The 14314-nt window shown below is 37.5% G+C and overlaps 1 protein-coding gene across 1 annotated transcript in view; it reads left to right on the forward strand.

Moving 5' to 3' along the window:
• ACAD11 (acyl-CoA dehydrogenase family member 11) overlaps positions 1 to 11760 on the forward strand; it is a 55992-nt gene extending 44232 nt beyond the window's left edge. Inside the window, exons 13-20 of the mRNA XM_034404067.3 lie at positions 2466 to 2564; positions 5116 to 5182; positions 5571 to 5656; positions 6362 to 6433; positions 6862 to 7016; positions 8865 to 8981; positions 9800 to 9909; positions 11160 to 11760. Of these exons, the coding sequence (XP_034259958.1) occupies positions 2466 to 2564; positions 5116 to 5182; positions 5571 to 5656; positions 6362 to 6433; positions 6862 to 7016; positions 8865 to 8981; positions 9800 to 9909; positions 11160 to 11274 (821 nt within the window). The 3' untranslated portion in view covers positions 11275 to 11760. The remainder of the gene's footprint in view (positions 1 to 2465; positions 2565 to 5115; positions 5183 to 5570; positions 5657 to 6361; positions 6434 to 6861; positions 7017 to 8864; positions 8982 to 9799; positions 9910 to 11159) is intronic.
• The last annotated feature ends 2554 nt before the right edge of the window (positions 11761 to 14314 follow it).

A 14314-nucleotide genomic window follows, 5' to 3' on the forward strand; every position in this document is an offset into this window, starting at 1 on the left:
CAAAACTTAAAAATTTTAAACTAAAAAAAACTTTTTTACCCAACAGACTAATGCCAGTTATTTAGAGATGATTTAATATAATAAGCGGGACTTATAGAAGGCAGATACATGAAAACATAACGGAGGCAAATTACAGACTTATCTATTTTGAGAAGAATAACAGATCTCTGCAGTGCTGGTGTCTTTGGGATGTGGAAGATGGCCTGTGATTGAGTGGACTGGAACTTTCTATTATGGACTCTATGAAAGAGGGACTATGCATATGTTGAGCTACAAGGCAAGAGAACTATGGAATAGGGGCATGCAGATGATCTGGTTGTTACCCTAACGTGGTTGTTGGAATTAATAATCTAGACAAAAGACATTACAGAAGATACCATATGGAATACAAATATAAAGTCACTCGGGGGTTTTTTTTATATACAGAAATACTTATCAATGATGCGGGCAGATGGTAATTGAAGATACTAAATACACTGTTGGAAGTAGGATTTGATGTTACCCAAACATGGTCGATGGAATTAACAATCTAGTTGAAAGACATTACAGAAGATACTATATGGAATACAAATTTAAAGTCATTTAAGGATTTTATTTATATATGGAAATATCTTTTAGTGATACGGGCAGAAGAATAAAGATATTAAATATATTATGTATGGTAGACCTGCAGGAAAGTGGGTGAAACAAAATTGATATGGTACAAGGAGATAGGTTAGGTTACTGATTGCTTAGTTTAGGAAAACGAATGTTATGTTTAGATATTAATATACTTAAAAGATTTGAATTAAGAGATATACGTATGGGGGTGGAGGAAATGGGTAGCTTATGAGTAGAATAAATGCCAAATTAGGATCTATTATATAGTTTTATAGCCGAATGCTGTTTTGAAATGTGTAGTATACAGGGGATATAATAATAATGTTAGAAAGAAATGTTTAGCACATAGGGGGTGGTGTAAAAGGATGGTAAAGTATTATACAATGTGATATCAATTTGGATTTCATCTTGGAGAAGCCATGGGGGAGGGGAGGGTGAGGGGGCGTTGGGGGGGAAAGGGGGGAAAATCTGTATTTGAAAAACTTTTTCAATAAAAAAAAAATAAAATGCATTCTCAGCTAATTATTACAATGTATTAGGAGACTGGAGAATTCCTCTTTTTCTTTTTTTTTCTTTTTGGCATTTTAACTTTTCTTCCTCCCATATGTTATATTTAGATAGTTTTCCAGGTGTAATGCAAAGTACTGGTCATTGCTTAAAAATACTATATAGCTTGGGGCCTGAGTATCTTTAGAACCATCTTTTCCCAATTGTTCCCACCCATCCTACTCAGATGACTAGGGAAACTTGTTAAAAGGCACTATTTATCAAGTGTGATGAAAAGAGGAAGCCTGATGGCAGACATTCTCTGTCATAGCTCTGTTCCTGAGGAGTAGCTTTCCGTTGAAGGTAAGGATTGCATCCACCATCGTAATGATGGCCTTGGAATTGATTCTTTATGACTTGTAAAGCACTTCAGCTTTCATAAAAACCTTAGTGTAGCCCTCCTGGTCACATGACTAGATTTCTGGCTCTTGGCAACCTATTTGCATTTACAACTAATTGCCAAGTGTCCTGCAATCATGTGATTGTCATTTGCAATTTAATTTAATTTAATTTTCTCATTTTTCTGATAGGACAATCCCGGGCAATTTACATAACATAAAAGGATAAATAGAAAAGCAATTGAAATTTAAAATGTTAAAAATTTAAAACTATGCAAAAGCTATCTTCTCAGATGGCTTCCATAGGGAAGCCGACAAGAAAGATTGTGAGAGGACGGGATGTTGGATTTGAGGTATGCTCCCCCAGTGGAAATCCTCTTGCATGCTGGAAGACCTCAAATCTGGCAAAAATGCTAGTTAAGGTTAGTATTCTGAGCTTTGCAGAATGCCAGTCTTGCCTAGCATTTTCTCTTCCCTTCCAGAAGCTTATAAGGGCTCCAGAATAGAGGGGGGAATGCTAGCATTTGCTAATGAGATGGGATCGCTTTGCTCAATTACTGAGATTCTGGGCCCAATTATTGTCATAAGTGAAGGACCACCTGTAGTACCACATTCCAGCTAATGAATTCTAGCTTATTATTCTTAATGGTTAATTTAATTGCCAGTTGAATTGGAATTGTTATATTAATTAATAATTACATTGAACTTGTATTGTAATTTATAGATAAGCTCTGTAATTATCTGAAATCCAATAAATGGCAGATATAATGATGGCAGACAAATCTCATCACTCATTCACACATTCTCTCATTCATTTAGAGAGGATAATGAGACAAGAAAGGGGAGGGGGGAACCATCCCTTCCTTGGAAGTTCATCTCTGATATCATGCCTAGCAACCCTTCTTGATGTCTAGAAAAACATGTAAGATCTTTTCTGTTTGCTATTGTTTCAGTTGTGCTAAATTCTGATGTTTGGTTTAGAACCTGATGTTGCATCAAGTGATGCCACCAATATGAAGTGTAACATTCAGAGAGATGGAGACAGCTACATAATCAATGGCAAAAAGTGGTGGAGCAGTGGTGAGTAAAAATATTTCCTATAGTGTAAAATTATAGTAGTGAGTTTTTGTATTAATACATCTCTTTCATTAAATGGACTGGTTTCTCTTGTTTTATTATACATGTATTTGAATACTTACATACATACATACCAGGGGTGAAATCTAAAAATTTTTGCTACCGGTTCTGTGGGCATGGCTTAATTAATGGGCAGGGCTTGGTGGTAAGGTGACTGGGAAGGCGTGGCTTGTTGGTCAGGTGGGCGTGGCCAAGTCAATGTCACTTCTTTGCCCTTTTTTAACCTACACAACACAACACAACTCAACTGGCTCACCCACAATGTAAAAGCAGCTGTGCTAGACCCAAAATGGTCCCTGCAACAAGCAGGATCCTCATACAGCCACAAAAAACCAACTTTCACACTTTACACACACAAAATTCCACATACAGCTTTGTGAGATTTTGTGTGTTTGTGTAGTTAGAGTGAAACACTACAGAAACACACTAAATCTCAGAAAGCTGCACAAATATTATTTTATTTTTATTTATTTTCGTATAAAAGCAGCTAAATTTAAAACTTCCTAAACTTTAAATGGCTAGGTCTAAAAAAAGAACAACTAAAAAAAACTCAAATTAACTATTTTTTTAAAGTTCCCAAAGGGGAAAAAAACTTATCCAATAGAACAGGGGTCTCCAACCTTGGCAACTTTAAAACTTGTAGACTTCAACTCCCAGAATTCCTCAGCCAGCTGTGCTTTGCTGGCTGAGGAATTCTGGGAGTTGAAGTCCACAACTCCCTGCCTGCTTGATTGCAGGCAGGGAGATTCAGTTGCTGATGCAATGGATTGCAGAGATTACAGCAACCAGCAGCTAAGGTAAGCAAGCTGAGGGGGGGAGGGGGAAGGGGGAGGGGGAGGGATGTTTGCTACCGATTAGCAAGGAAAAAAAGTTTTTTTCTTTTACATGGCTCTGGCGATCCAAGCTGAGTTGCCTGATTAGCAGGCAACTCAGCTGGGATCATCAGAGCTTGGCTTGTCAGAGCCATTTAAAAGAAAAAAAAGCCTCTGATGATCTCGCGGCTCAGCTGGGCATGGGGGGCGGGGCAGGGATTTTTGCTACCGGTTCTCTGAACTGCCTGCCGCCATCTCTACCTACTCGCCCGAGCCGGTCCGAACAGGGAGCATTTCACCCCTGATACATACTATTTATTTATTTATTTAGCATATAGCATTCAGTGTCAAGGAAATCTACAAATGCTAAACACAATGCAGTCCTGACAGCCTAAATTGCTAGTTCATTCTGTTTGGCACTTGTGTGCCTACTCTTGATGCACTGCAGGGGTGAACTAGCTTAAACAGCTGTCTAGCACACTCAGGTTGCTGGTTCTTCTGGGCTTCTCTGCTGGTCTCACCTTGCCTTGCCTCCCTATTGTGTTGCCTTGCATCCAGCCAGGTCCAGCATCAGCTTCTGCTCTCTGCACACACAAATGCAGCTAGTTTTTTTTCCACCGAAGAGGTACCTATTTATTTATTTGCAATATTGCATGCTTTTGAACTGCTGGGTGGACAGGAGATGGGGAAAGAGAGGCAGGAGTTCACCCTGTCTCGTGGAGCTTGGCTTGAACTGCTGGAATGCGACCATTTGTGTCCTGCAGTTCCAGCATCATTCATGCTGCGCCATTGCAGATTGTTGGGGGCAATATGCTGACTTTGTAAACCGCTTAGAGAGGGCTGTAAAGCATTGTGAAGTGGTATATAAGTTCTATTGCTATTGCAATTATGCTCAAGAAAGCTAGCTCATGTCTGAATGTACACAATAAATTATTATTCAAATTTGACTTTTTAGAGTATGTTTTGCTTCATTTATATTAATAGCACAGTCCAAAACCATTAGAAAAGCTAGTAACATTGGTCTGTTTGTAGATCAGGGCAGAGGTGGGTTTCAGCAGGTTCTGACCAGTTCTGGAGAACCGGTAGTGGAAATTTTGAATAATTCAGAGAACCGGTAGTAAAAATTCTGACTGGCCCTGCCCCCATTTATTCTCTGCCTCCCAAGTCCCAGCTGATCGGGAGGAAATGGGGATTTTGCAGTATTCTTCCCCTGGAGTGGGGTGGAAATTGAGATTTTGCAGTACAGATTTTCCCCTGAAGTGGGGTGGGAATGGAGATTTTACAGTATCCTTCCCTTGCCACGCCCAAGCCATGCCCACCAAGCCATGCCATGCCACGCCCACCAAGCCAGACCCACAGAACCGGTAGTAAAAAATTTTGAAACCCACTACTGGATCAGGGGTGATCAGCTAAATCTTCTGGATTTCTGCCTTAGTGTAAAACACCATCTTATACCAGCATAAAGCTTTTTCTACATATGGCTAGTATTATAAGTAGTTTTCCAGGTTTTCACACTCAGTGTTCCAATGTTTTCTTTAACCTTTGCTTTTAAATTTACTAGAAGGCAAGCTCTATTGAACATTGTAACTGTATTTTCTTTTCTGAAAAGTTAAAAATATTGTAGATTCATAACCCAATGATAAAGGTTTCAACCAATAAATTCTTTTGTGTTCATTTTTCAGGAGCTGGAAATCCCAGCTGCAAGTTTGCTATTGTAATGGGCAAAGATAAAAATACTTCTGCATCCAGGTAAGAAGAAATGTTCAATTTGTGTTTGAAATATGTATGGAACAAGAAACAACACTCATTTTTGGTATAATATACTGTGGAGTAATTTTCTATCATATTCCTACTGAGCTGCTAAAATCCTGTCAATAACTTCTAGGTTGCTGCTCTAAGAATCATAACTGTTAAAGGAGAATATTTGTAGCTCAGGGTTCACATGAGGGGTCTTTGGTGCTCTCTGAGCCTGCTTGTACATTTCATTACCTAAGCTAGGTAACATCATCAATGCTAGTAAGGAGTGCTGTGCATGTAGGAAAATTGATAATGTTTAGAAATTACTGTTAATCCAGAGTGTTTTATGTTACTGTCTTATTCAGTATTCAATATAACTTATTACTTTTATTTCAATTAGATATAAACAGCATAGTATGATTATTGTGCCAATGGATACACCTGGAGTGAAACTTATAAGACCTCTTTCAGTCTTTGGGTATTTTGGTAAGTGGAATTGTCAGTTGCTTGTACTTTGAGTGCTTAAAGTTGCGTCTGAATATTTGTCTGATTTCTGTGCTGTAGGAGGAAGATGGGAATGGGGTGGGGGTGGGGGATATAAAGGCCTCTATGTAGGTCTGGTGTATGCATGGAAGTGTATTTGTACCATATATATCAGAAAAATCAATCTGAGCTGCAGTGAGAAAAAATATGTGGGATGCAGTGGGTTTCCTGAAGTTCTGATAGGAAGTCTGTTGTAAGGTTAATGCAGTGGTTTTTTTTAGTTTATGCTCAGTTTGAAGAGAGTGAATGAGAGGCAGAGGGGGAGAGCATGGGTATTTGCAAGGTATGGTTAAAAAAAAAAAGAAAGGCAGCAGCCATGGTGGTGTAAACAAATTTGCTTTTTTATATGCGTTTCATGTTCTATTGCCAGATAGAACTGTGCAGAAATATTATATTCCTAAAATGCTACTATGTAGGTCTGGTGTATGCATGGAACTGTATTTGTACCATATATATCAGAAAAATCAATCTGAGCTTCAGTGAGAAAAATATTGGCATTTGATGGGTTCTTTGCTGTATTATTTTTATTTCAGTTCTCCAAAAAGAGAATGACTTGCTGTTACTGTTACTGTATTAGATCTTTTTTTCTAAATAACACTGCTGGCAGTTTTCCTTAATTGATACTTGATTGTCTTCATAATTTTATAGATTATTTTCATGGTGGACATTTTGAAATACAATTTAATGATGTTCATGTCCCTATCACCCATCTGATACTGGGTGAGTCTTGAATTTCTTCTTCTGATAGTTATTGTATTGTCAAAAAACCTTTGTTGGTTGAATTACCTGAGCTGGGAGGAACCAGCTTTGCCATGACTTTTTGAACTTTACACAATTGTATGATACATATGAGAGCCAATTTGGTGTAGTAGTTAAGAAGTCAGGCTAGAAACTGGGAGTTCTAATCCACTTTAGGCACAATGCCAGATGGTTGACCTTGTGCTAGTCACTCTCTCTGTCCTAGGAAGGAAGCAATGGCAATCACTTCTGAAAAGGCTTATTAAGAAAAGTGTACAGACTTATCCAAACTTTCTGTCTGAGACCCTAGAAAGTTATCAGTCAAAACTTTTGCATTCCAATGTAGCAAATAATTATGTATTTACCCACAAAGAGAAAAGAAGATCTGCCTTTTTCTTTTTGTTACACAGGAGAAGGAAGAGGATTTGAAATAGCTCAAGGACGACTTGGACCGGGCCGTATTCACCACTGTATGAGATCAATTGGAGCAGGTGAAACTGCTCTTCAGATTCTGTGTAAGCGATCAGCCCAAAGGGTCACATTTGGGAAGAAACTCTATCATCATGTGAGTTCACAACCTAATTATATAATCTTGTATATAAAAACTCTTTTTGCAACTTGAAGATGGACGTGAAGCTGATAAGAAGAGATCTGGGGTAGCAAAGTAAGATTGTTTTTTAAAACCTGAGCACTGTGTGTAGTTTTGTTTTGTTTTTTAAGTTTTTTTATTATTAATACAAAATTAAAAAAAACATCGGACATAGATATGACATCACTGGTTCCAAACATCTTCTATCATCTTCTGTCATATTACAATAATATTAGTACGCATATAAACATATAATTCTTAAGCTTTGTTCACTATTTAAGCATAATATGATATGATATTAATACTTTTCCCGTTATTTCTGTATATATATTTATCTCTTAAACATACATTTATCTAAATTAACATCTATATTTTTGTTCCAACACTATACATTTGTCTTGGCTACCCTCTTATTATTTACCCAATCATAAAATTGTTCCCAGATTTTGTAGTACTTAGTTTCCCTTTTATTTTTGAGTTCCAAAGTGAGTCTGTCCATTTCTGCGCAGTTAAAGATTTTCAGTAATATTTCCTCTTCAGTTGGAATGTCTTTCTCTTTCCATTTTTGAGTGAAGGCTATTTGTGCTGCTGTAAGTATATGCAGTAATAAATAATTTGTATCTTTCTTATATTTTCTTTTTATAATTCTCAATAGGAAAAATTCCGGTTTGACCTCTATATCTGTTAGCAAAATTTATTCCAGCCAGTTTTTTAGTAAATTCCAAAATTCTTGCGCCTTTGGGCATTCTCACCACATTTGGTAGTAATTCCCAACAGTCTCTCCATACTTCCAGCATATCGAGGATTTCCCCTTACTCATTCATGCTAATCTTGTGGGGGGGGGAGGTGCCACCTATAGAACATTTTATAGAGGTTTTCCTTGTAGGAAGTTGCTAGTGTGATTTTTAAATTTTTTCCCTATAAACTTTGCCAATTGTCCAAATCGATATTGTGCCCAAAATATTTGCACCAAATTATCATCATTTCTTTCACCTGTTGCTCAATCATATCTTGTTCTAATAAATATTGATATAGTTTACTTATGGCCTTGCCTTCTTGCTAAATAAAATTTTATCTAATTCTGATAATTCTTGCTTTATGCCCCATTCCTTTGTATCTTTGTTAAATTTAGATTGAATTTGGAGATATGCCCACCATTCCAATTCGATTCCTTCTTCCTTTAAAGTATTTCTCACTTTTAATTCTCCTTTCTCATTCAAAATATCTTTATAGGTGACAGCTCCCCCTTGTTTTGTCAAATTTGGATGTGTGTACATTTCTAATGTTGACACCCAATTAGGAAATTCCATATAATTATTTCTTTTTGTTTTTTTCCAAATATCCAATAGTGCTCTCCTAATATAATGCCTCCGGAAGTACTGATGGACTAAATGTTTTTCCTCTCATAGAATAGCTTGCCACCCTGTCTGTAAGTCATGACCTTCTAGTGCCAATAGTCTTGTGTTTTTAAGATGCATCCACTCACTGAGCCAAACCAACGCCGCTGCCTGATAATACTTTGTCCAGTCTGGTAGGCCAAATCCTCCTCTTTCTCTAGCATCTTGTAATAATTTGAATCTGATTCTCAGTCGTTTCTCTTGCCATATGAATTTTGAAATGAGTCTGTCCAAATTTGTAAAGAAATCTTTTTGTCATCTTTAATACCATTTTAAATTGACTCCAAAGAATCTGCCGATTGGATGGAAAAAGCTGTGTATTCGACTCTCTTAAATGGAGAGCCGTTCTGCACAGCTTTCCCTCTTGACAGCTGGTTTGGTTTTAAACTGCATGTTCTAATTTGTTTTTTGCCTTATTTCCCTATAGGAAATTGTTGCTCACTGGATTGCTGAGTGCCGCATTGCTATTGAACAGGCAAGACTGCTTACACTGAAAGCAGCTAATAAAATAGATGCCATGGGCAATAAAGCAGCCAGGAAAGAGGTAATAGGACTGAAATTTTGTATGGGGACGACAGGAAGGAGCAAACTATCAGGAATTTAATTAAATTAATGAAATTGTTTTTGCTGAGAACAAAAGAAAATGATGGCTTTCATAAACATTTGCACATACAGTATTTGAGAAACACAATAGAACTCATTCTTAATTTGATCTGTGTGTGGTTCGTTAATTTAAATCAATGGGTTTAAATTTGTCAATAATGTGAACTGATGTCAAAAGTCAGTTAACCAGTTGATAATTGAATACATAGTAGATCATTATGTACTTCTCAAAGTAGTCTTTCAATTTTAAAGAATTATACCTTTTATTGATAAACAATTAAATTCTATTGTGTATACTGATGAATTTTATTATGGAATCCATATCATCTCCCCCCAAAAAACTGAAGGGAACATTAGGCTGAGATATAAATAGTGCCCAAAACTTTATGTACTTCGTGGCTAAATGAAATATGAATCTTTCTTCTTTGGACCAAGTTTGATAAGATTATCCCACAGTGCTTCTTGTGGTTGTCCTCTACTATGCAGTTATTTATTTGTGTTAAGAAAGCAACAAAATAAGGGATCACAGGGTCATAAATAGGGAGTTTTATTAACAAAAGTGTCAAGGTAAGATTGATACTCATGTTAACAATGTTTCATTTCTATTTGCTATGTCCCACTCAGAATCTCTCAGGCTTAGAAACAATTAAAAATCAAATTCTAGAATGCTTTTCACCTCCTTAGATTCAAAATTCAGCTTGCCATAAATGACATTTTTATTTCTACACTAACCTAAAAAATTCTAACTCATATTCACAGATCGCTATGATCAAAGTGGTGGCACCACGAGCAGTCCTTAAGGTGATAGATTGTGCTATTCAAATTTGTGGTGCTGCTGGATTCTCAGAAGACTTCCCATTGGCTCAAATGTAAGTGGAAAATACTAGCAACAACTCCATCCACTAGAACCCTCCCAACAACCATATATAATGGCTACTAAGTTCCTAAATCTTCAGTTTTGGCAGATCAAGACTGTGGCCAAGCAGTTGGTATCCCTTATGTAATGGGAAAATTTTAAATCTTGAATTTATTCTTTCAACATTATTGACACTGTTGCAATGTGCCAAACTAGCTTTCTGCATCCTTTGTAATATTAATTCTTCCTTCTAGTGAGGGGAGCAATATTTTGTTTAAATATCTATGATACTCTCAATGAAGTGGAAAACTAAAATATCTAATGTGTGATTTTAATCTGAGATGCTCATGCTCCCTCAGCCTATCATCACTGGCCAACTAAAATAGGATTACAAAGTATAAATAAATATTGGGTTAAATTAATTTTCCCTAGTCACATCAGTTGTTTGTTCCAGAATGGTGAAAGAGCAGTGCCAACAAAACTTACGTCTTCATCACTTTCTCTTATTTTTCCTTTTTATCCTTGCATCTGTACTGAAGAATGGTGAGCAAGTAATCATCCCCTTTAACTCTGATTATTGTGATTTCTCCCCTCTGCCCTACAAGAATGTTTAGAATGCAAGAACTGATAGTTTTTCAGTAACCTTTGCAGTTGTTGGCTTTGTTTCAAAGTTGACCTTTTCTATGATTTGCCGAGCTCATGGGCTGAGTGTTTAGTTATGCTTGCTGTTGTGCAAACAGAGCCAGAAAGTAGTCTAATCCAGTAATCTAATCATTTTGTGGTTTGGGTTATTGCCTGAAACCCATCTAAGATTCATGAGGCCTGCAACTTCTGTACTGTCCTGTATAATAATAATTTAAAACTTTGATTCTTTAAATCTTATCTTTATTGTGCTTTAAGTTAAATTAAATTTCAAATCACAATAGGGATGCTAATTTTAAGGTGCTATAAATGTAGGCATGCATGTTACTATTGTTTAAGTTTTTAGTTCAAAAGGTTTGTCTCTACTAGAACTTCAATCATCCCACTCTGTCATTTGTCTTGGCCAAAAAGATAATGTGATTCCACCAAGCATACACTGTCTCATTAAAGCTTAATCAACTATTAAAACTATAGCTGTAACTAAATTTTGGCTATTCTTGCCTATATTACATACAGCAGTCATTGTATGTTCTAATACTACAACTAGAAAGAGTGCTAAAGCAGCAGCTACCAAGCTTTGTTCTGTATTGTTGAATTGGCACAATCTTAATATTTCCACAGGTTTGCCTATATTCGGACTTTGCGTGTGGCAGATGGGCCTGATGAAGTTCATCTCTCAGCAATTGCAAACTTAGAACTGCTTGACCAAGCCGGGCAACTGAATGCACACCTGTAACAACTATTTTATTTTGTGATGTGAATTCAGAACCTTCCTCCACACAGCATTTTTCTTAAAATTAAGTATGTCTTAATAACCTAAAGAGGAACATTCCAAAAAACAAAGCAAAACCTTGGTTAAATTTCAGTAATCTGTCTTTATTTCTGCAGAAAAGCTAAGTTTAGTTAGCTAAAAAGTTAGCTTTTTAGCTAACTAGAATAAGAGCACAAGTGTTGTTGCCAAACCATCCCAGCAGAATTCATTATCCCTGCTCTTCGCTGTTGGGGATGATGAAAATGAAAGTTATGCTATATTATTCATATACTTCTACTATATTACATTACTAAGATTTCCATTCATTTCATCTCTAGTGAAATTATCTCTTCCTTTTTTGAAGCTGGGGTAAATATTAATACAGCTTTGAAATGGGCATCAAACAAATAAATGAACATATTCAACATTTTTGTAATCTGCTTTGAACAATAAAAATATTTTAATTACTGAGCTGATTGGTTTTAAATTTATCAAATAAATAATTCAGTGAATAAGAACATTCCTCAGCAAAAATCTTTTCATTCTAGAAAGTCTGAGTATCTTGATGGCAACAAGTATTCAGCTTAGGTACTCTTGAGCAGCTGCAATAGTGGTGAAGACCACAGCTAATTTATCTGTTTAAATTAAATGGCAAATTATTAGCATTTTGCATTTATAGCAGGTTTTTTAAAAAATCTTCTGGAGTTTTCTTATTTTTATACTCCATTTTCTTCTAGCTGATTTTACCTTCTCTAGTCTGTCAGTTAATGAGCAAATTATTGTTTATTATGTAGTTATTTTGAGCCCTGTTCTTAGATTAAGGTGTTTTTAGCAGTTAAATACCAGTTATTGTATTTCTTAAGATAATGTGCAATAACTAATTAGTGATTCCAGTCCTTTTTTTGGAGACTGAAATAAAGAAAATATGGCAAATTCATAGCAGTCTTTCTAAAATGACTCATTAGGAACAGTGGGGGGACTATGTGAGGATGCTTTTTGTAGATTTTAGCTCTGCATTTAACATAGTAATTCCACATAAACTAATGTCTAAATTTATGGATCTTGGGCTTTCTTATTCAATCTGCCTTTGGATTATGGATTTCCGGTCTGGCCACTCTCAGAGGGTCAGATTAGGTAATCATCTCTCTTTAGCCCTTATTCTTAACACTGGTACACCACAGGGTTGTGTGTTGAGTCCCTTCTCTATACTCTTTATGTGCATGACTGCATTTCCACTCACACTAGTAATACTATTACTAAATTTGCCCATGATACAACAGTGGTGGGACTGATCTCGGGGGGGGGGGATGAATCTGCCTATCGAGATGAGGTGGAAAAGTTGCTTTCGTGGTGTGGAAACAATAACTGGGTTCTTAACACAAATAAGACCAAGGAGCTTATAGTGGACTATAGAAGGAATAGATCAGACATCCAGCCCTTGCTTATCAATGAAGACCGAGTGGAGCAAGTGGCCAGTTTTATGTTTCTGGGTGTTATCATAAAAGAGAACATGAATTGGGGCACTCACATTGCAGCACTGGTCAAAAGAGCCCAGCAGAGATTATACTACCTGAGACTTCTCAGGAAACAACAACTGAATGAAAAACTGCTGGTGGCCTTCTACCGCTGCACCATAGAGAGTATTTTAACTTACTGCATCTGTGTATGGTTTGCCAATTGCACAGTGGCAGAGAGGACAGCACTCCAGAGGGTCAATGTTATTGCCCAGAGGATCATTGGTTGCCCTCTTTATAGCTCCTGCTGCCTTAAGAAAGTTCAAAACATTCTTAAAGACCTGGGCACCCCTTTTTTGAACTATTACCATCTGGCAGACAGTACAGGATAATAAAAACAAGGACAAATAGGCTGAAAAACAGCTTCTATCCCAGGGCAATAACCATCTTGAATTCTACGGTATAGTGCCATGATGGTGAACCTATGGTATGCGTGCCAGCCATATCAATGGGCACATGAGCGTTGCCCTAGTTCAGCTCCAGAAGTCGGCAAACGGGTTGTTTCCGGCCTCCGGAGGGCTTCTGGGGGGTGGTGGGGAAGACCTTTTTTCCCCTCCCCATGCTCCAGAAAGCCTCTGGAGCCTGGGGAGAGCGAAAAATGGACCTTCCGGTCCCACCAGAAGTGGGCAAACAGGCAGTTTCCAGCCTCTGGGGGAGTTGGGGAAGGCCATGTTCGCCCTCCCCAGGCTCCAAGAAAGCTTCTGGAGCCTGGGGAGGGTGAAAAAGGCCTACTGGGCCCATCAGGCCATCACATGCCAAAAGCAGGGGGAGTGCGGGGGGTCACACGTGCATGTGCAGTGCCACATTAAATTATGGGTGTGGCCATGTGTGCGCACGACCCCCCTGCACGACCCCTGCTTTTGGCACACGATGGCAAAAAGGTTAGCCATCGTCTGGTATAGTGCAATATCGGGTTTTCAATTTCAATTATATAGAATGTAAAGGAGGTAAAAGGCGAAAGATTTATACGATCTGAAGAGAAACCAGAGTATATGAATATTACGAACAACATCCCGAAAAACAGCTGGCTTTAATGTTTGTTGATGCCCAAAAGGCATTCGATAACTTGAATTGGACCTTCATGATAAATCAAATTGATCTAATGGGATTCGGTACCAACTTTAGGAAGATGATTGAGAACATATATAAAAACCAGAGGGCAAACATACTAGTGAATGGAGATAGAACCCAGCGGTTTCAGATTCAAAAAGGAGTGAGACAGGGATGCCCTTTATCTCCCTTACTATATATCTTGGCGCTAGAGGTGCTACTTAGAAAGATAAGAGCCAACAAAGAGATCAAAGGACTAAAGATTAGGAACGAAACTTTTAAAACCCAAGCTTTCGCGGACGACGTAGCCCTCATAATGGAAGACCCACTAGAATCTGGTGTAAAATTATTGCAGGAAATCCAGGAGTATGGAGAAGTGGCGGGCCTAAAACTTAATAAGAACAAAACTAAAATGATAGTGAAAAACATGACAGATCTACAAAAGGAAGAATTGGAAGAAT

The sequence above is a fragment of the Pantherophis guttatus genome, chromosome 4, assembly GCF_059756535.1.
Source record: "Pantherophis guttatus breed Tessera chromosome 4, ASM5975653v1, whole genome shotgun sequence".
Taxonomy (NCBI): domain Eukaryota; kingdom Metazoa; phylum Chordata; class Lepidosauria; order Squamata; family Colubridae; genus Pantherophis; species Pantherophis guttatus.